This window comes from Phragmites australis, chromosome 21 (genome assembly GCF_958298935.1).
Source record: "Phragmites australis chromosome 21, lpPhrAust1.1, whole genome shotgun sequence".
Lineage (NCBI taxonomy): Eukaryota > Viridiplantae > Streptophyta > Magnoliopsida > Poales > Poaceae > Phragmites > Phragmites australis.
The window spans coordinates 8,815,114-8,837,450 of record NC_084941.1 but is presented as its reverse complement, the minus strand read 5'-3'; the positions used below and the strand labels follow the sequence as shown (position 1 = coordinate 8,837,450).

At 42.4% G+C, this 22,337-nt stretch overlaps 1 protein-coding gene across 1 annotated transcript; it reads right to left on the bottom strand.

The window, feature by feature from the left end:
* Nucleotides 1–8,644: 8,644 nt before the first annotated feature.
* Nucleotides 8,645–22,131, bottom strand: LOC133903923 (beta-glucuronosyltransferase GlcAT14A-like). Its single transcript, XM_062345411.1, has 4 exons — nucleotides 20,960–22,131; nucleotides 20,807–20,882; nucleotides 20,485–20,612; nucleotides 8,645–9,514 (listed from the first exon to the last, which is right to left on the bottom strand). Exons 1-4 carry the CDS (start codon nucleotides 21,486–21,488, stop codon nucleotides 8,997–8,999), a joined length of 1,251 nt encoding a protein of 416 aa, XP_062201395.1. The 5' UTR covers nucleotides 21,489–22,131; the 3' UTR covers nucleotides 8,645–8,996.
* Nucleotides 22,132–22,337: the final 206 nt, after the last annotated feature.

The following is a 22,337-nucleotide window of genomic DNA, read 5'->3' as shown; positions in this document are numbered from 1 at the left end:
TTCACCCATCAGATAATCACCTACACAAATTGAAGTCATCTGGTGCGCCGGCCGGCGTGAATAGGGTGAGTCCTGACGACGCACCGATGCTTCTTCGGTGAGGGGGGGGGGGGGGGGGCTACCGCTCCTTGCCGGCGCTACGCCGAACCTGCTCGGTTGGTTGCTGGAACCGGGGGCGGGGTCGGTTATTGGTCTCTCGTGCGCCGTTGGATCGACTTCGACGGTCCAGATGGATGGAATAAGTGGCGGAGTAGTATTTGCGTGGGGCTCCTCGATTAACTCAATATCACAGACATTGCTCTGTCGTTGCGGTCTTTGTGCGAGTGCAACGAACTTCCGGGTCTTTGTGCGAGTGCAACGAACTTCCGGGATCGTTCCTAGCCGTTGCGGTCTATGTGCGAGTGCAACGAACTTCCGGGATCGTTCCTAGCCGTTAGACTGCATTTCAATGGATCGGATTAGTCTGAGACAAGACAGGAGATGGATATTTTGCATCAGACACCCTCTGTTGCGCCGTATTGACATATACCCGCCCCACCGATGTCGAGTGTCGAGTCCCTTATGCTTGGCGTAGCGTACCGGCAGATGGCGGGCACCAACTAGTCCCTCCATCGGAGAGACCCTATGCCGACATGAGCCTAGGCGCTCGAGCCAAACCAGTCGATCTGATGTTGTGGCAGGAGCAGGGTGCTCGAGCCAAACCAGTCGGAGCAGACCGACGTCTTCCTCGTCTCCGGTGACGGATTGGCCCTATGCCTCAGAGCTACAGGTGCGAATGAGATCCCCAACCTTTTTGTTGTCTGGTTGTAGGGTTTAAGGGTTCTGAAATAAGTTCTATTCTGATCTCTTTCTAAAGAATAAATTGATGATTTGTTACAGAAAAGATTGGCTTCTTAATTATGATGTTACTTGTGTCAATGAAATATAGGAAATGTGAGTTAACGATTATGAGTCAGAGTGGTAAATAAGCGAAGCTATTTTTAGCGTTGGCAAAAAAAAAAAAAAAAACCCTATCTGAAACCCTAGGTTGTAGGATGAGCTAGGTTTTCAGTAGATTTGAGAACTCGATTGATTACCCCCTGTGGTAAGTTGATCCATGTCATCAATAATGGAGCTTCACCAAAATTTTAAGGGGGGCTAAAAAACAAAGCAAATTTGAAAATGTTCAAGTGCTAAACCATTAAACTAAGAGCAAATTTTACTTTAGAAATATATTAGTGCACTTGGTGCACTTTGAACCACATTTAACAAGAGAAGTGCTTCTATGCATTTCGAAAACAAACAAGCACAACTCTAAAAGCACAAGTGTCACTTTGAACCATACATTTTACGCTAATGTTTCAGTTCACATCATGTCTAAGACTGGGCATTTGACTATGCTCACGCGATGAGCAATTCCATCCACTTAACTCTGCAAATTCAACTGGGAGGGTGGACTGTTGTTTCTAGCCCAAGCTTTCTTTCTCTCAGTTCATTCTTCGTTGCATGCTTCCCATTTTACCTCAAGTTGTTAGAGCCGTCTCTCCATATCGGGCCTCCAGAATCCAAGTGTCACTACTCGCAGACTTCATCATCTTCTTATATTCCTCGTTGACGTCGCTGTCAAGTTGCTGCCTACACAACTGCTCCTCTCCAGCCATGTCTACCTTGGCACTGCCTCTCCTCAAGTCACCACCTGAACCGCCGCACCACCCTGATCATTGTCTACCTTATCGTCGGTCCGTCGCCTATCTCTGTAATGCTAGCGAACAATAATCAGAGGGTGAGATTACATGTAGGATGTTGACTTTTTTATGATCGAAAACGCTATAAACTCGATACTATCCTATACGATATGGAGAGATTATTTTAGCAAGTTGAGGTCAAAGGGGAAGCATGCAACAAAAAACTGAATCGAAAGGAAGAAAGCTTGGTTTGAAAACAATAGTTTACCCTCTCAGATAAATACGTAGAGCTGATATGGATGGAACTACTCGTCACATGAGCATAATCAAATATCGATTCCTTAAACACGATACAAATTGAAATATCATCATAAAATATATGGTTCAAAGTACACCAAATACACTAATACATGATCTAAAGTGAAATTTACTCAACTAATATATGGCATAATTTATAGCCATCATTTCCCATACTTGGTTTAAAATACATATTCTAGCGAGACTAATAGATTATAATATCTAGAAACAACTCTAAAAAGTAGTACTATATATACCAAAATTACAACTAGCCATGGTCTTAAACTGATAGCCACTCTACAGATTAGCTCTGTGACATTTTTCATCCTTAAAGTTCGTAGCTATTAGCAATTGCACACGTGTTTCACTCACGTGGAATCAATCCAAGATATAGCAATCTGAAGAAGTAGAAGAATATAGCATAACAAAAGAGATATTTGCATATATGAAATTCACAACATGATCATGTAATTTCAGAAGAGAAGAGAATGACGAATACTTAGACATGAGGGTGGAGGGGACCGTATCATCCAGATTTGGTCATCCATAACAACGCTGTGAGAAAGATCAAGATGGTGACCGATTTGTGAGTGAATGAAAACAATTCTTGCACAATACCTTGATGTAAAGATAGCGTGACAGAGGCGACCTCTATGGTAGATGACGGTGGAGGCGACAAACGGATAGCGGCACACCCTCTTGAGATGTCCAGAGGTGAATATATGGAAGACAAATATCAGACGTCTAGATATATAAAATAAATAATTAGAGAGATTGAATATATTTTTTAGATGTATGGAAGCCAAATATTGAATGTTTAGGTATATAAGACAAATAATAAGAGATTGAATGTATTTTTGGAAAGAGAAATATGTTCTAACTTTTCACGGTGATCATTTGATCAACTCGGATAGACAGTTGATATTGATCGTATCTGCCACATCTCATACATTTATAGAAGTATAAATATCCATCTATAATTTGACCCTCAATCCATACTAGCAAACTATTGATAAGAAAATCATTTTTCATCTTGTTCTGTAGCTAGCAACACTTGTTCTGTAGGACCGAGAATGACAACTAGAGGGGGGTGAATAGACGTCTCAATAAATTTCTTTTGAAATAGATGGCCTTTTTCTATTTCTCACCCAACGCACGTCAAAACGCTTAAGCTGAAGCAAAAGATTCAGAGAGACAAAGAAAAAAGATTAGTTCCATGGCAACATGACTCCACGGATAGAATATGAACCATATGTACTATTCAAGACCATTCCATGTGTTTTTATGCAAAAAAACTCGCAACTTTCAAGAAAACTAGAGAAGATGGTCATCGGACAAGATTATCCTCCAAGACAATAGTCTAGTAGCAAGGGGACTCAAGACCCGCTCAAATATATGAGTATGTGAGTGTTTAAGCCACTAGCATCAAGAAGAACAACTCTGTGAAGGTGAAAAACTGCAGCTCAAAGAAAAGATCATCGGACAAGAAACATCTCCAAATTGATGATCTAGAGGCAAGGGTACTCAAGACCCATGAGTGTACACTCGTATGTGAATTTTTATGCCTATAGAAATAAGAAGAGCAACATCCCAAGATGCTAAAAATTCAGCTCAAAAACCAAAATAAAAATAAAAAAAACACTGAAAACTTGCAAACTTACAAGGAAATCAATAGAGGCAAACTAGAAAGAGGGGAATTCAAGCATATGCAAAAAACATAAACTTCATTACTCAAATAGGTCAGCCCTATTTTAGGCGGATTATAAAAATTTATCTCTAAAAAATCTCACTTATTACATAGGCTAAGTACTAATCCTTCTCTCATCTAAAACCCTAGCTCTAAGGCTCTCAAATGGGTGGCACAAGGGGGCTCAAGTGTTTGTTTTCAACTCTCTCATAACCCTACCCCTCTATTTATAGACCTAGAAAATTTAGCCCATAAGTTTCCTAGTTTTTTCCCAAAATACCCCTATCTTGTAGTACACTCCTATCTACCACTGAGGGTATTTTGGTTCATTTTCTTCTTCATTCATCGGACGGCAGCAGCGCTTTCACGACTTAGCTTCGCCTCGACGCAAGCTTCACGATAGTACCACATACTCCTCCAATCCTCCCACGGTTTCGAGGCGAAACCGCGAAACCACCTACATGCTTCTCAAAATGTAACTCATCTCCTTACTTACACCTTAAGCATGAGTTTCGATGTCGATGCGTGTACTCCGTCATGCGATTCTGACCGCCGGCAAGTCTCTCCCGCTCCCTATCCCTCGGGCCGCCTTGTCACTTGCACCGGCATCCTCTACGCTTGGCTTTGTCAACACGCCGTCTCCATCCGCCTTCAATGCTTTGCTTGACCTTCACGTGTTTAGCTAGGATTACCCTTGACTTCGTCCGACCTCCTTGATCGTTTGGCACTAAGCACTCCGCTTGGCCCCGATCATCCCACCGTCGACCGCTAAGTTACATATATCACCTATATACCATGAGACAAGCAAACACATATCTCCAACTCTAATTCCAATTATTCCATAATCAATATGCTCAAATAAAATATCAAATTAATTCAAACCACATCAAAACTCATGCAAAACCGAAGATCATCAAACCAAATAAATAATAATATCAATTACTCATCACAAATAAAAATAAGACACATTTTAACTTGATTTCTCACGTTCATAAGCCGTTGGAGTAAGTAGGCTATTAGTCCACATGGGCTGCATACCCATTGTAAAAAAAAGTGGCAAAAGGTTTTTTTTGGGGGAGGGGGCACAACCGCTGTTGGCTTGGCCTAAGCTCCATCTCTGAATGGTCCCTTTTTAATCGATTCGACATCCTGTTTGAGGTCAGCCGAGGCTTCCATGAGATCAGGGATTGCATAAAAAACATATGCTGAGTCATGTTCCTTGGGCACTTGAAGAACTTCCCGTAGTTCGCATCTATCTTCGCCGTCAGCTCGATGACCCTCTCTTCCTTGCATTTTGTGCACTGGATCAGCGGCAGCCCAGTCTCCTGGACAATCGGATTGGACTACTCCTTCGACTCTGAAGCCTTCAGTCTTGAAGACGACGACCGAGACATGGCGGCCGAGAGGAGGAAGACGGACTCGATTGGGAGTGGCGAGAGGAAGAAGACGACTCGAGTGCGAAGTGGCTCGGTCGGGCTGGATATGCAGCACGCGCTTGAGCCAAGGGCAGGAGCGTCATTTCGCGTCGAATGCCACGTCACAACAGCCAGGTGGCGCTGAAAATAGAGCAAAGTGGCCTGCGAGCAAGTAAGAAATTTCCCCTCTCTCTCCGGTGCCAAATATGTGAGGACACTCAAGTGGACGACCTTTGAAGAGTGGCTAACAAAAAGAGTAGCAAAAAATTAAATTTCTCTTAAAGATATGAAGTTCTTTGAGACCAGCCTCATCCTCAGTAAGGTATAGCTATTGACTTCCCTCTGTGGTATACTGGTATCGATAGTAAATAAATTTAAGAGGCATTTCACTGTAGTTAATTGCATTCATAAAAGATTGTGCGTTCAAGAGAAAAATGTGTTTAAGCGGACCGACGAACTATAGTTAGCTGCATTCATGAAAGATTGCATGTTCAATGGAAGAATGTGTTTAAGCGGACCGACGAACTACATGTCACATCGCGAGAAAATCAGAACAGACTTGGAGTGCAGTAGTGCACTCCAAATCTTAGCAATGATTACTCGATTGATGTGGTTGTTCTCTTTCGGAAGGAAATTGTATGTAGGTGGTCTATCCCTTTTTCTCCAAATGATTAGCAAGGACAAGTTTTCTTTGTTGCGTGTCACTGACAAGCTTTTCCGAAAACACACCATTGATGTGCCATAGAAGCTGTGTCATTATTGTGTTCCTATAAGGGTTCAGCGGTGAGGTGTCAGTTGGTGAGAGATCCAATGCTGGATTTAAGAGAAGGCGTGGCCTGTCACTTCTCCCACGCCTGTTGTCAGTCCCTGCCACCGTCTGGAGGAAGATATGGGGACATTTAATGCGATGGATCCCATTGCACGTCACCCTACGCGGCTCGGGGATGTCTTTGCTGGGCTCGAGGCTTATCGCTGCCCCCTGCTGTGTCAGACCCGCTCTGATCGAGCGGGCATGCAGGGTGGTTCGGCAGCTGTCCGGTGGGCCCCCATTCCTCAACTGCTAAAGCCGAGCGTAATGGACGACAAGATCGGCCGGGGATGCACTTTTCAACCCCGGTAACGTCGAGCTGCAGCCCATGATGGTTGCTTTCCATTTATGGCTCATAGGGACTCGTACCCTCCTTTCTGGGCACGCCGAACAGGATAAAAGGGGGGTGCACCTCGGAGAAAGAAGACGGGTCACAAGGTGCAAGAAACCAGCCGAAGAAGACAAGTTTGAGAAGCGGAGCAGAGGTTCACCAAGCTCGAAGCAAGACCGAAGCTATAGACTTAGATAAAAAAACCTTGTAATACAGGAGATCCAGAGAAAGGCATTCCCAGAGTATTAATAGCATATATACACAGGAGTAGGGTATTATGCTCTGTACAGCTCGAACCTGTCTAAAATCTCTTGAGTATTTACTCCCATCAGCAGACGATCATCCATCCCGTCTATATCTCATATACTCGCATTTAATCCACGAACGAAGTAGATTCAGAATCATCCCTGGTCGAATCTCAAAGGGGGTCCCTCAGGATCCCCGCTTGAGGAGTTTATCCTCCGACAACGACCGAGACATGGTGACCGAGAGGAGGAAGACGGACTCGATTGGGAGTGGCGAGAGGAAGAAGACGACTCGAGTGCGAAGTGGCTCCGTCGGGCTGGATGTGCAGCACGCCCTTGAGCCAAGGGCAAGAGCGTCATTTCGCATCGAGTGCCACGTCACAACAGCCAGGTGGCGCTGAAAATAGAGCAAAGTGGCCAGCGTGCAAGTAAGAAATTTCCCCTCTCTCTCTCTCCGGTGCCAAATATGTGAGGGCACTCAAGTGGACAACCTTTGAAGAGTGGCTAAGGGCGTAAGGTGCTGCAAATTCCTGTGCCTGCATGATTATACGTATTTTTGCCGATCGTCCACGCCGGTAGAGAGCTCCAGTAGATATTTTTTTAGTGCTACAAAGATACGGCTGGCTATTTTGTAGTAACAGAGTGTCTCAGATTTGCTGATCCTCTCTTCTATTCGTAATACTGTTTATAACAGATTACTGTAGGTTTAAAAGGAGGTGTAGAGTAATAGAAGGTAGGAAATAAGATAGCTAATAGAGATAAAAAAAATAGAAGATACTGTAATAGTATTAGAGGATGCTGTAATAAAGTTAGGAGGGATAAAATTTTAGAGTATCTACAGGAGATGACTTAACAAAGAAAGTAACAAAAAATTAAATTTCTCTTAAAGATATGAAGTTCTTTGAGACCAGCCTCATCCTCAGTAAGGTATAGCTATTGACTTCCCTCTGTGGTATACTGGTATTGGTAGTAAATAAATTTAAGAGGCATTTCACTGTAGTTACTTGCATTCATAAAAGATTGTGCGTTCAAGAGAAAAATGTGTTTAAGCGGACCGACGAACTATAGTTAGCTGCATTCATGAAAGATTGCATGTTCAATGGAAGAATGTGTTTAAGCGGACCGACGAACTACATGTCATTGCGAGAAAATCAGAACAGATTTGGAGTGCAGTAGTGCACTCCAAATCTTAGCAATGATTACTCCATTGATGTGGTTGTTCTCTTTCGGAAGGAAATTGTAGGTAGGTGGTCTACCCCTTTTTCTCCAAATGATTAGCAAGGACAAGTTTTCTTTGTTGCGTGTCACTGACAAGCTTTTCCGAGAACACGCCATTGATGTGCCATAGAAGCTGTGTCATTGTTGTGGCGCCTGCGTGCCTGCTTGATGGTGATACAAATGAAGTTCACGCAACCCTACATTATAATCTTCACACAATCTCTTTGGTTGCTGTACCCTACATACCGAAGCAATCAGGGTGAAAATTCTGTCATTAGAACTTAGAAGCTAAGATCAAGGTCTTCTTCAGACCATAGATTGGGCATACCAAGATTTTTGTATAAATTGGTGTACTTGACTAAGGGTGAAGCTTTGAGCCAAGCTTTATATTGCGTAATTTTATATTTGCACTATGGAGTAAAGAAATGGATTTCTTATTCTAACATTGTTCATTTCAATGATTTTGTTCAGGGTACAGAAAACATACTAGAAGTTTGTTGGGAGGCATGTAGGTGTTATACCACAATAGTATTTTTGGAGGAATGTCTTGTTACCAATAAACAATGCAGCTGGAAATTGGAGCTGTGTTCATATAACTGTGTACGGACACTGATTACAGTGTGATGGCAAAGGTGAGATCACTCAGTACAAATTACAGGAGGTAATATGTTGGACAAAAGGATCCGATGGTCTAGATAATATTGGTGACGTGGCTCAACGCGAGGGCTGCTTTATAGCAATTAATGGTTGTTAGCATCCTCCATCTATATAAGATATATGGATATAGATACGCCAAATGACAGTGGCAAGAAACTGAAAGATGGCATGTGCAGACAAATGGGCACCCAGAAGCTCATCAACCTCTTCCATCTTGTACACAATGTTATGAAGTTCCATAATAAAATCTACTTTTGTTGAATGTGTGTAGAATAATTGTATAAATTTGGAGTTATATTAGCAGCACATAACGGAGTTAGAGTAGAACTCGTGTAACATGATCTCTTTATAAATATAAAAGGACGATATAACGATAGATTCGTAGGAAGCGGTGACAGTTCTGTTGAGATCCCGAAGCATCCGGTGTCACAACTATGGAAAAGAGCGTCTAAAGCCTACCTCCTCAGAGCAAAAATAGGAGTGAAGTACACAAGCTGAATGCTAATCCTGTCAAATTTGCGAGCTAATAATCACTAGTCAGCACACAATTGGTATATTTCATTTTATTCTGTGAGATTGCACTAATCTCTCTACCGATCAAAATTGCCTTGCCTTGATGTCTTTTGTTTTCTATACATGGCATGTTTGATCAGAATTAGTAGATTGTAACATTTTCACCTACACTGCTGCCTCCTGAAATTCCTTGCAGACAGCGTCTTGCTCATCAACGCCTTGAGCCTCCTCGACCCTGCGCCGGGCTTGACCGGCCCCGTCCTGCCGGGCTCCTGCGGGTTGGAGCACAGCGCCACCTCCCCCTCGGAGCACCAACCGCCGTAGCTGAACTGCCCCGGCCCGCGGCGCCGCAGGATCTCCCGGTCGATCCGGTCCAGGACCGGGTCGCCCTCCCTGAACTTCCTGGCGAACGGCGCCCCGCTCAGCACCATCCGCCGGAGGTCCCTGGAGGTGAGGTGCAGCGGGTGCTGCTTGGGCGGGTTGTCCCACCTGACGAAGCGCAGGTCGTGGTTCACCGTGGCGTTGCGGAACCGCCGCGAGTTGCAGGCCACCGTCTGGAAGTAGAACTCCGGCGAGGAGATGATGTTGGCGTGGTAGAGCAGCAGCGTTCTGGGGAGGTTGTCCCAGCCCATGGTCACGTACTCGGCGAAGGAGCGCGACAGCATCGTCCAGGCTGACCCTGCGTTCGGTCATCCATCAATTATCCATCAGCTTTAATTGGCAGGCAAGTACATAGTCAAAATCTAAAAATAGACAATATTCACAGCGTATATATTATAAAAATAAATATTATAAATAAATTAGAACTCACTAGCAACCCGTTTTAATTGGTTTGATCTAAAAATCATGAGCTAATATTTAATTAAAATTCTCTAAATAAACCAATTTTTATAAATTCAAGCAATTTTGAATGCCTCAAATAAATTCTCAAAAATCTAAAAAAAATCACTAATATTCTTCTCATATGATGTACTAATTTATAAAAATATTTTCAAACCTATGTTGTTTGGTGAAAAAGTAAGTTGCTTTATAATGCTCTATTTATATGCATTTTTATCATTTCAGTTATATTCTCTTTTTAATTCAATTTGAATAAAGAAATTCAACATGCACAAAACATTGGTTCTCAAATTAATATTAAGCCTTTTAATGCTCTATTTATATGCATTTTTATCATTTTATGTAATATTCTCTTTTTAATTCAATTTGAATAAAAAAACTTAAACATGCACAAAACATTGGTTCTCAGATTAATTCAAACATGCTCCATTTAATCTGTTACCGACACCAAGCTTAAAACTTCAGGCAACCTCTCATATTAATATAAAACCTCTTCTTACTATTCTTTGTGCTTTATTTTTTACTTGGTTCTCTCTTTCTGCTTTGAGAGATAGCATCTCTATGTGCATGCTCCTTATCTGGTTGTTTAAAGTTTGGATATATTATTAGTCTTATTTAATTGATAAATATTAAAATTTGTCATAACACTACCTGTTTTGAAAAGATGAATATAAATATATATTCGTAATTTATGGTTTCTATGCTTCTTAAGTGTTTGACTTTATCATCTTAGTAGTAGTTATTGATCTATCATGTATCATATAAGAAGAATATTAGTGAATTTTTATTTTTTAGTTCTATGCATCAATATGAATGTATGGCTTTATTTTTATTCAAATTGAATTGAAAAGAGTATCACATGAAATAATAAAAATGCATATAAATAGAACATTACAAAGTAACTCATTTTTTCACAAAATAGCTTAGGGTTGAAAATATTTTTATAAATTAGTACATCACATGATAAGAATATTAGTAATTTTTTCTAGATTTTTGAGATTTTATTTGAGGAATTAAAAATTACTAGAATTTATAAAAGTTGGCTGATTTGAAGAATTTAATTAAATATTAGCTCATGCTTTTTAGATTAAACTAATTAAAACGGATTGCTAGTGAGCTCTAATTTACTTATAAAAATATTTAGATTTTTTAGACTATTTTTGTACTCCCAAATAAAATCATAAGTTAAATAAAAAAACTTGAACTTTCATGCGCCTTCCAGCTTCCTAGCTTCTCTTCTTGGGAGCGTGGCACACCGCAGAGGATATATAAGGTGTCGAATACAGTACTGTGTACTGTTTTAGACACCTCATATTCTGAATACGGTGCAATAGTACCATATTCAGCACTTGAGGTGTCAAAATCGCGTTTTGGGTAGATGGGATGTCGAATACACATGTTACATTTGTAAATACGGTAACATATTATCTATTTTTACAATATGGTGCGTGTGTTGTCTATTTTTAGATTTTGACCGCAAGTCCATTGAACATGAAAATTACACTAGAGCATATGAACACATGTCATATTATAACCATTTATTTACGTTGAGATTTATGTTGAAGGAGTAATTGAAAAAAATATAAAGTATGTGAGAAAATTAATAGATAGATGAGACGGGAGGGTGAAAGGATCGAATAACTCTGTTCACCGGATGTTCCGCTGAGGTTATATTTAGCACCGGATGACATCACCGGATATTCCGCTGATCACCAGGAAAAGACAGCGGACTAATTTTTGCAGAACTAAATTTTTGAAGGCCGAAACCTATTATACTTACCGGACTTTCCGCTGATCATAACATCACCGGACTATTGTCATGGTTGAACTGATTTGAGACAGAGATCACAGGATATTCCGCTGGTAAAATGAAAGGAGCGCCGGACTATCCGGTGATATGAGAAAAACCAGGCTGAACTAATTTCTCTCACTGAGTCCAAGTTTCAAATAACCACTCAACATAAACACATATTTGGACCAGTTTGAGTGAATCCCTTACCCTCTCAAACTCTCATTTACAAATATTTGCCAAAAAAGCTCTAACATATATAATTTTTGAAATAATCAAATAAGAGCCCAATAAGATGGTAGAAAACACCAAGGAAATATTTGAGCCATATTTCCTATGAACTTAAAGATGAAGGCTTTAAATTCGCTAGGTCATGACTCAATAGGCATTAAGCACTTATATCTTTCTAATCACACTTTTAGAAGTGTACGTTCACATTGAGAGCGAACTGTAATCTCAAAGAGTGATATTCTCCTTTGTGATCTCTCTACCACCAATGCTTAAGCAATGTAAGACATATGCATGAAAGTAGACATGAGTGCATATTATATGACATGTGAATGCGAAGCGTAAAATTAATCTATCTTGTCATATTACTTCCCTTCTCAAGCTTTTTCATGGTGAACCCAACAACATGCCTTGAGAAGAACTAGTGACCCACCATTTCAAGCAAAACCCATGTCCACCATTACCTTGAGAAGGTTAGACAAGGTCCTATTTTGAATGCATCTATATGACAAGGTATCAAATGACATTAGAAGCATCGATCACATTTAGTTCATTTCGTAATCTACTAAAAGTGGCTTCATCTAGAGGTTTAGTGAAGATATCCGCCAATTGATCTTCCGATCGAACACTACTAAGAGAGATATCATTGTTTGCCACATGGTCTCTTAGAAAGTGATGACGGATATCAATGTGCTTTGTGCGGGAGTGTTGAACGGGATTGTTAGCAATTTTTACGGCACTCTCATTATCACAAAGGAGTGGAACCTTCTCTAGACGAACACCAAAGTCTAACAAGGTTTGCTTCATATAGAGGATTTGAGCACAACATGCTCCGGCGGCAATGTATTCTGCTTCAGCTGTGGACAAGGCTACTGAATTTTGCTTCTTAGAACTCCAAGAGACTAGGGATCGCCCTAGCAAGTGGCACCCACCTGAAGTACTCTTGCGATCCACACGGCATCCGGCAAAGTCCGAATCCGAGTATCCAAGCAGTATGAAACTAGCGCCTTTTGGGTACCACAAGCCTATGCTAGGTGTATGCTTTAGGTATCTAAGGATTCTTTTTACCGCACAAAGATGAGATTCCTTAGGATTAGCTTGAAAACGAGCGCACATGCATACACTAAACATTATGTCGGGCCTAGATGCGGTAAGGTAAAGGAGTGACCCAATCATCGAACGATAGAGTTTTTGGTTAATCGATTTACCCGTTTCATCCAAGTCGAGATGTCCATTTGTAGGCATGGGGGTCTTGATTGGCTTGCACTCTTCCATCTTAAACTTCTTGAGGATATCTCTCGTGTACTTCTCTTGATTGATGAATGTCCCTTCCTTTAATTACTTGATTTGGAATCCAAGAAAGTAATTTAGCTCACCAATCATCGACATCTCGAACTCCTTAGGCATCATATCACCAAATTCCTTGCAAAACTCTTTGTTAGTTGAACCAAATATTATATCATCAACATAAACTTGACACAAGAAAAGCTCATTGTCGATGATTTTTGTGAACAATGTGGTGTCCACCCTCCCGATCTTGAATCCTTGGTTGATGAGGAAGTCACGTAGGCGTTCATACCAAGCTCGTGGGGCTTGCTTGAGACCATAAAGTGCCTTGACCAACCTATAAACATGATTAGGATATCTAGGATCTTTGAAACCGGGGGGTTGTTCAACATATACGAGTTCATTAATAAGGCCATTTAAGAATGCACTTTTCACGTCCATTTGATAGAGTTTTATGTCATGATGTGAAGCAAATGCTAGAAGGATACGGATGGCCTCAAGCCTTGCCACGGGAGCAAATGTTTCGCCAAAATCCAAACCTTCAATTTGTGCAAAGCCTTGTGCGACAAGTCTTGCCTTGTTGCGTACCACCACACCATGTTCATCTTGCTTGTTGCGAAAGACCCACTTTGTTCCAATTATGTTCTTGTCTTGAGGCCTTTCCTCAAGTATCCATACCTCATTTCGAGTAAAGTTGTTGAGTTCTTCTTGCATTGCCATCACCCAATCAGGATCAGTGAGAGCCTCATCTACATGTGTGGGTTCTGAACAAGAGACAAACGAGTAATGTTCACAAAATGAAGCACACTGACGAGAGCGAGTTTGTACTCCCCTAGATGGACTTCCAATGATCAAGTCAATCGGGTGATCCTTGGAAATATGTGTATGCTTCACTTGTGGTTGTTGAGGTGTATTTTGTGGTGATCCAACATCTTGAGCTTGAGCTTGAGCTTCCTCTTGAGAGATATGGACATCATGTGATGGAAGTGGTTGATCATCTTTGTCTTCATCTTTATCAACTTGTGGTGCCATTGAGGTGTGTGGTATTGAAGTAGAGGGTACATCTTCATCGTCCTCCTTAGGCTTGATATCCCCAATTGCCATATTCTTCATTGCATCTCTCAAGGGTTCATCACCTACATCATCACAAGAAATATCCTCTCCTTGGGAGCCATTAGATTCATCAAACTCCACATCACAAGTTTCTTCAACAAAGCCGGTGGCATTGTTGAATACTCGATATGCTTTGGAGTTTGATGCATAGCCAACAAGAAAACCAATGTCACAACGTTTTTTAAACTTGCCTAGGCGTTCCTTTTTCTTGTAGATAAAACACTTACACCCGAACACCCGGAAGTAAGAGACATTGGGTTTTCTCCCAATAAGAAGCTCGTATGGCGTCTTTTTCAATAGTCGATGGAGGTAGACTCGGTTAGAAGCATGGCATGCCGTATTGATTGCTTCCGCCCAAAACTTCTCCGGAGTACCATACTCATCTAACATTGCTCTTGCAAGTGTAATCAAGGTCTTGTTCTTCCTTTCTACTACGCCATTTTGCTGAGGTGTGTAGGTTGATGAAAACTCATGTTTGATGCCTCTTTCTTGACAAAAATCTTCAATTTGAGTGTTCTTGAACTCCGTCCCATTGTCACTCCGGATCTTCACAAGTATGGACTCAAACTCATTTTGAGCCCTTTTTGCGAACTTCTTGAAGATTTCAACGGTCTTTCCTTTGTCATCTAAAAAGAAAGTCCAAGTATATCTTGTATAATCATCAACAATGACAAGACAATATAAATTACCACCAAGACTTTTGTAGGTAGTTGGTCCGAAGAGGTCCATGTGTAGAAGTTCCAAGGGTCTTGACGTAGACATCATGGACTTGTATGGATGAGGACTTGCAACTTGTTTTCCGGCTTGACACGCACTACACAACCTGTCCTTCTCGAAAATCACATCCTTCACACCAACCACCTTCCCATTTTTGAATACCTTCTTGAGTTGGCTCATCCCAATGTGTGCAAGCCGACGATGCCAAAGCCAACCCATAGATGTCTTGGTGAAGAGACATGTAGTCAAGCTAGCATCATTAGAGGAAAAATCCACAAGATAGATATGCCCATGTCTAAATCCTTTGAATATTAGGTCATTATGCTTCTTACTCGTTATGGTAACATCAACATCACTAAACAAGCATGTGAAACCCAAATCACATAGTTGAGCTACGGAGAGTAGATTGAAGCTAAGTGATTCTACTAAAAGAACATTGGAAATAGAGAGATCTTTTGAGATAGCCACCTTACCCAAACCTACCACATTTGCCTTAGAGTTATCACCAAAAGTGACTTTATCATGATTATCCACTTCATCTTCTAGCGAGGTGAACATCGTTACATTGCCGGTCATATGTTGTGTACATCCGCTATCAAGCACCCAATGTTTTCCACCGGCTTTGTAGTTCACCTACACACATGTGATCAAGCCTTTTGTTTAGGTACCCAACCAAGTTTGGTACCTTTTATGTGAGATACAAGAGATTTAGGCACCCAAAGTTGCCTAGGAAGTTTGCCCTTAGCTTGAGTTCCAATGAATTTTGCCATAATTTTACCATTTTTAAGCTTATGTAATAGAAAATGATGATCATTAAATGTGGACTTGTATTTAGAAGGCAAAATAGGGAGAGGTTTGGTAGGAATTGGACACTCCCTTGTGTGGTGTCCGGTGACTTGACAATGTTGGCAATATGAACCAACTTCTTTGATGAAACAATTCTTGATCTCCGGTGTCTTTATGACCCTTTTTACCGGGTTAGGGAAGCATCCAAGTCCTTTCTTGTTGAAGTACAAAGCATTCATCATGAGGATTTCCTTGTGCTTGTACTCCCCCTTAGTCAACCGGGCCACACAAGATTTGAGACTTGCAATTTCACTTTGAAGCTCTTGCTCCCTTGCATGGTTAGTCTTAGATGATGATGTAATATCACATGATATATCAAGAAGATCATCACAAGAAGTAGATGCATTGACCTTAACTACATCATTATCAACCAATTCATCCAAGCTACGATCAATGGCATCATAGGCATATTCAAGTTCTTGGTGTTTGTATATTAGGCCATCATGCTCAAGTTTTAGCTTATAGTTACTTGCTTTAAGAGACTTGTTGGATTCAACTACTTCATCATATTTTTCAAGCAAATTATTGTGTTTAGTGAGCAACTCATCATGTTTGGAACTAAGCATGGAGTTAGCATTTTCAAGCAACTTGATTTTAGCCTTTTGCCTCTTGATGATAGCAGCATAGTCATTCATTAGCTTAGATAGATCATTAGGAGAAAGACCATTATCATCACTACTATCATCTTCCTCACTACTCACCTTGTTGTTACCTTTTGCCATGAGGCACATAGGTGGTGGAGGTAGAGGTGGATCATCATTGACGATTGCGAGACCCGCGAAGTTGTTGTCATCATTATCACTTGAGTCATCACTTGAGCTCTCACCGGAGACCCATTCACCAACAATGTAGGCCTTACGTCCTCCACCTCTCTTGTTAAAGAGCTTCTTCTTCTTCATATCTTGATCCTTCTTCTTGTACTTGTCCTCATCTTCACTTGCATCAAGCTTCTTGGACTTGTTCTTGTTTCTCTTGTCAGGATGAGGACAATCATATGATATGTGACCAAGATTACCACAATTGTAGCACTTCTTCTTGTCTCCACCACCGAACTTGTCAAATTTCTTTGGACGAAATTTGTTCTTCTTGGGATCATAGTTGTAGCCCTTCTTTTGAAACTTAGAGATCATCCTTGTGGTTCTTCTCATGAGAAGAGCAAGCTCGGTGTCGGAGTCATCATCATCATGTTCATCATTATCATCATCTTCATCACTTTCACTTGATGATGAAGGAAGCTTGATCTTCTTCTTCTTGTTGCCGACCATCTTTGCTTTGAGAGCAAGATTTTTCTTGGATGAGGACTCATGATCTCCAAACAAGAACATTTCATGCGCACATATCTTTCCAACGGCATCTGTGATGGTCATGTCATTGATGTCTCTTTCATGAAGAAGAGAGATAACAATATTGTATTGTGGCTTGGGAAGTACCATCAAGATCCTACGAATAACATCTCCATCGGACAATTGAGTGAGCTCAAGAGAATTGATTTCTTCCACAAGCATGTTCATACGAGAATACATGTCATTGCATAATTCATTTGGAAACATCTTGAATTGATTTAGAGCATTCATAAGCACATGATATCTTTCTTCACGAATTCTCCTAGATCCCTCATGAATTTCACAAAGAGCGACCCAAATGTCATGAGCAAATTCCTTACTTCTAACTCTAGAGAAAACTTCTTCACTAATTCCCTCAAATATAGCATTCTTAGCCTTAGCATTCCACCTAACTTCTTGTTCGGTAAAAGGTTGTTCAAACCCAACGGAGGTTGCTTGCCAACACTCGGGGGAAATAGCCTCTAGATAGCTCGCCATGCGAACTTTCCAATAAGCAAAGTTCTTTCCCTCGAACCTTGGCACGCTACTTCCGCTCCCCGGGGCCATTTCTCTAGGATTTTAAGCCTATCAAGAGAACGTGGCTCTGATACCAATTGAAAGGATCGAATAGCCCAAGAGGGGGGGTGAATTGGGATATTAATTTTTTTTAATTAACTACTGCTTGACCAAATAAAACTTATAAGAAACGCAAGTAAAGAATTTTAACTAGCACAAGATAGCTAACCACGCAAGAATTAACTAAGAAAGACAATTCCCAAGAAGAACTTACAATAATAACAAAGCTCAAAATAAGATGCAAGAAAGTAAAGAGTCAGAGAAGACAACACCGATTTTTTCCCGAGGTTTCGAGAAGTTGGCACTTCCCCCTAGTCCTCGTTGGAGCATCCACCAAGGATGTCGCTCCCCCTTGAGTCACCAAGGCTCAAGTGCTCCCTCTTGATTACCCTTTCTCCATCTCCGGATTGGCGGGTATCAAACCAAGTACATCCTCTTTTTCGGGGCTCCCACAATTGCTCCAAGAGCTCACCGAGAAATCCTCCGATCACCAAGACCGTCTAGGTGTTGCCAACCACCAAGAGTAACAAGCCTCAAGCTTCACTTGACAAAGACCAAGCCTAGACAACAGCTAGATGCACACTTGTTACTCTCCAAGCACTCAAAGAAATCCTTAATCCTCAACTAAGAACTTAAAATGGACACAAGTGCTCCCTCTCTTGCCTCTAAATGACACACCAAGTGTATGAGCTGCTACAGGGTTGCAAGAGCCACTGTTGAAACCAACTGAGTGGGTATTTATAGCCTAGAGATCAAAAATTAGCCGTTGGCTAACCACTCTCATTTTACTGTAATCACCGGATAATCCGCTGGCTGTATCCTTAAGATCACCGGATAGTCCGGTGGGTTCAAACCCAGAGCCAGCTGTCACTAGCCGTTGCACGGCAACATTTGTCCGGTGATAAACTCCGGTGAACAACAGTCAACACCGGATAATCCGGTGAGTACAACTCACCCGACCCTTCGAATTTCAGAACCTTCTGCAAGAAATACTCCGGTGATATTTTTGCTACCACCGGATAATCCGGTGAGTTCAATTTGTCTGAATTTCTTCACAACATTTCTCCGGTGGTCTGCCAGCTAAGTCACCGGATAATCCTGTGAACGTAATTTTCCACTGTGGCCCGAAGCAATGCTCTCTGCAAGAAATAGTCCGGTGTTCATATTATGCATTCACCGGATAATCCGGTGGGTACAAAATTATTTTTCTCCGAAAATTTTCTCTGCTGGAAAAGCTCCGGTGGTCACCGGACTTTCAGCACCGGATATTCCGGTGTAACACTTCTGAAATTTTTCATATAATTCGGATGCCTCAATTAGTGTTTATCCGGTGAGTATTAGACATCCATCAGAGGATAATCCGGTGAATAAATGTTTTGTGAACTTGTCCAATTCAACTCTTTTTGAGCTCTAATTCCTTGATAGTTTCACCATGGACTTGTATGCTCTACCTAGTGCTAGAATTTAACAAGTGTGCATCATCTACGTCTAGACTCACTAAGTCAAGCTACTACTTTTAGCCCCCCTTTATAGTACGGTCAAAAGACAAAAAGAAAAAAAGGAGACCTATACTACTCTAAGTATCCTTCATCTCCTTTGTGATACTTAGAACTAGAAGATCCTTAGTCTTAAAGCATATGTCCTTTGATTGTCCATATAAGCACTTTTAGGGACCAAGATTAACCAAATGTCATTGTATACTGAATTTTTGATTCCCTTCAAAACAAATTGTTAGTCACAGTAATATGGTTGTCATTAATCACCGAAACACTTACCACTTACCTAGGGGCCTAGATGCTACAGAGGGGTGGACAAATGAGATAGAACATGAGTGCGTAAGGATATGCAGAGTTATATTTCCTTTATGTTCATGGAAATTGGAATCATACACTTATGTTTTGAACTATTTTTTTCCGAAAATAAACCTATGCGAAAAGTTCTGAATTCCAGTAACATTTGGCTGTACAATTTTACTATGAGTTTTGTAAGAACCAGTGCAACTTATCTGAAACTCCTACTGAAAACAGGGCCGGCAAGATGGGTGTCGGCACTCCTGCCGTTTCTTGGAAGCAAGCGCTTAAGGAACAGAGAAGGAAATCAAGATCGAAGCAGCTTTCCCTCTGCTAATTGCCATTGCCATTGCCAATGCAACACGATCACCACTGGTTGGTCTGGCTGGGTTTGCGAATACCAATGCATAAACTAAACATGATCACCACTGTTTCAGATCTGGCCGATTAGTTTACTACGATAAGCTAATCTGCGTACACGATGGATGCCACCCCGCCCCGTTAACTCGACGCCATTAATATAAGATAAGATTCTCTCTCTTTTTTGTGTGTGCGCTGAATTTCCTAAGTACTACTGATCATGATTTCAATTTCATTTTATAATTTTTTTCATTCATCGACAAAAAGGCCAAAAATCATGAATTTTATCAAAATTTTGATTAATTTTCATCCTCTATTATGAAGATCCCACATATTAGTAAAAAAAAAAAATCTAAAATCAAACATTTTATAATTTTTCAATATTCTTAAAATTTTGACGAAATTTTAATCCCTGTTGATCACAGGCTCATGACCACATGTACTGCCAATCAATGTGACGTGGCCTGGACGACAGGTGAAGCCTCAGACCGACCACCGGCCAGTGCACCGGCAAGGCGGCAACGGCAGCGGCAACATCCGTGTGACATCGCCGCAGAGTCGGCGGAGAGGACGGGACCGTACCGTCCGATCAACAGACGCTTGGCAAAACGCACAGACGATTGACAAAACGCATGCTTATTGTACTCGGCAGCAGTTTATATAGCAGTGATTTGACAGAAACAGTTCAATTCCTAGAGGAATTGGGAAAAACTATCGCAAGAGTTTCATGGCGAGATTGAGGTCGATGGATCGGAGGAGGGAGCAATGTGGGAGCTTAGACCTGTGAAGAGGTTGAAGGCCGTGGGCACTTTCCTCAGGTTGGTGGTGAGGTTCGCCGGCCGGATGAGCTCCGACGTGCCGCTCTCGTACAGCGCCGTGTCCAGGACCACCGGCCGCGCCCGCTTCTTTCTGCAGAGCTAGCATGATTTTAATCCTCTGTTAAACGCTTTCGTTTCGCAAGAGATCCGCGAAAATTTGGCTGAACACGAAATTTCGCAAGAAATCATCAGAGGCATTTCGTTGTGCCGTTTGGACTAGTGAATTGATGATGGTTGCAATCCTAATCTAGTGAGGGTTGCAGGACAGAGCAGCTGAGTTCTTACATCTTCCAGCCGAGGTGGTTGGTGTGGTGTATAAAGTTGAGATCCCTGGGCAGCCCGGAGAACGCCTCCATCAAGTCTGCAAGCCAAATCCCCCAAAAAATCAACAAGCAAAGCCACCAGATTGATCACAGCTAGTCGGCGCAAGGACATTACCGTCCTGGGTGACGAGCGGGTAGTCGGAGGCGCTGAGGTTGACGAACCAGTCCCAACGGCGGCGCAGCCGGAGCAGCAGCGCCACCGCGTGCAGCGTCGTGGACAGCATCGTGGCACCGCGGTAGGTCACGAGGTTGGGCTTCCCGACGATCCACACGTTGCCCGCGCGCGCATACACAGCGTGCCCAGACACCAGCTCCGCCAGCCGCCGGTGCTCCTCCGCGGGGGCCTCCAGGTCCAGGTGCAGGAGGTAGCTGTTGGCCGGGTGGTACAGCGCCGCCAGCAGCCGCGCGGCGCGGGACGCGTCCCCCGAGGACGCCGAGATGAGGTACGCGAACGACACTGGGGGTGCTCCCTTTGCCGACGCAGCCAAGAACGGCCGGTTCTTGGTACCGGAGGAGAGTCTAGTGCCCGTGAGGAGGAGCGACGGGAGGAGGAGGATGGAGGCGACGAGGAGCGCCGTGAAGAAGGCGGTGACCACAAACTCCCTGCCGCCGCCCATCACCATCCCCCGCACCCTCATCACCATGCACGCATCAATCTCTCGCGCGCTCTCTCTCTACACCTACCAATCAATCTCTCTCTCTCTCTCTCCACCTGTCAATCTATCTTACTCCTGCAGTCTTGTTCGAATCAATCAACGGCAATTGGCGAGTGATGGTCGTGAGATCTACAGGTGAACGCCGCCGATTGCTAGAGCTGGAAGAGGGAGGAGTGGCGTGTGATTGGTTGGAGCACTCGCCGCATTCGGGAGTAGTAAAGAAGGCTGCGATAGGAGGGGGGAAGTCGCTGGGATGATGATGGCCGTGTCAGATGGCAGCAAAATGAGCTCCGGGTAAAATTGGTGAGACAATCTTGCCCTCGCCGTGGAAGCTCTGCTTCTCTCACCGCTGCAACTAGAGTACATGTCTACTGTACCAAAAAAGGGAAGATCGCATAAACCTCTAAAATGTCAACTTTTTTTTCCATCAGAATATGATCGAATGTATTTCATACCACAAGCTCTATCATGATTGAAGAATCACTTCAAATACACACCACAAGCAAACAACTACTAAATAAAAGTAGGCAACATCCTCGTGACTTGATGATGATGAAGTATGGCACACGAATGGTTACTCCAGCTCCATGCATTCTCCCAAATAGCAAGCAACCACTAGAGGCAGAGGCGATTTAGACCATGCCCAAGGGAATCCCTTCACGGGTAGATTCCCGTCGTGAAGGGATTCCTGTTCCCTTCAGCGCTCTCAACGGTTTCCCTTCACGGTTCCCTTCACGACGGGATTCCCAGTGTCATTCCCTTCAGGACGGGATTCTCTTTCCGTTCCCTTCGCGATTCCCCTCGAAGGGAAGCTGTTGGAGATGAGAGAAAATAAAG

Coding starts and splice junctions, on each gene's coding strand:
- LOC133903923 (XM_062345411.1), bottom strand. CDS start 21,488: ATGGTGATGAGGGTGCGGGGGATGGTGATGGGCGGCGGCAGGGAGTTT. Junction 20,883..20,959: donor CCCGCTCGTCACCCAGGACG/GTAATGTCCTTG, acceptor TTTGGCTTGCAG/ACTTGATGGAGGCGTTCTCC. Junction 20,613..20,806: donor AACCACCTCGGCTGGAAGAT/GTAAGAACTCAG, acceptor CTAGCTCTGCAG/AAAGAAGCGGGCGCGGCCGG.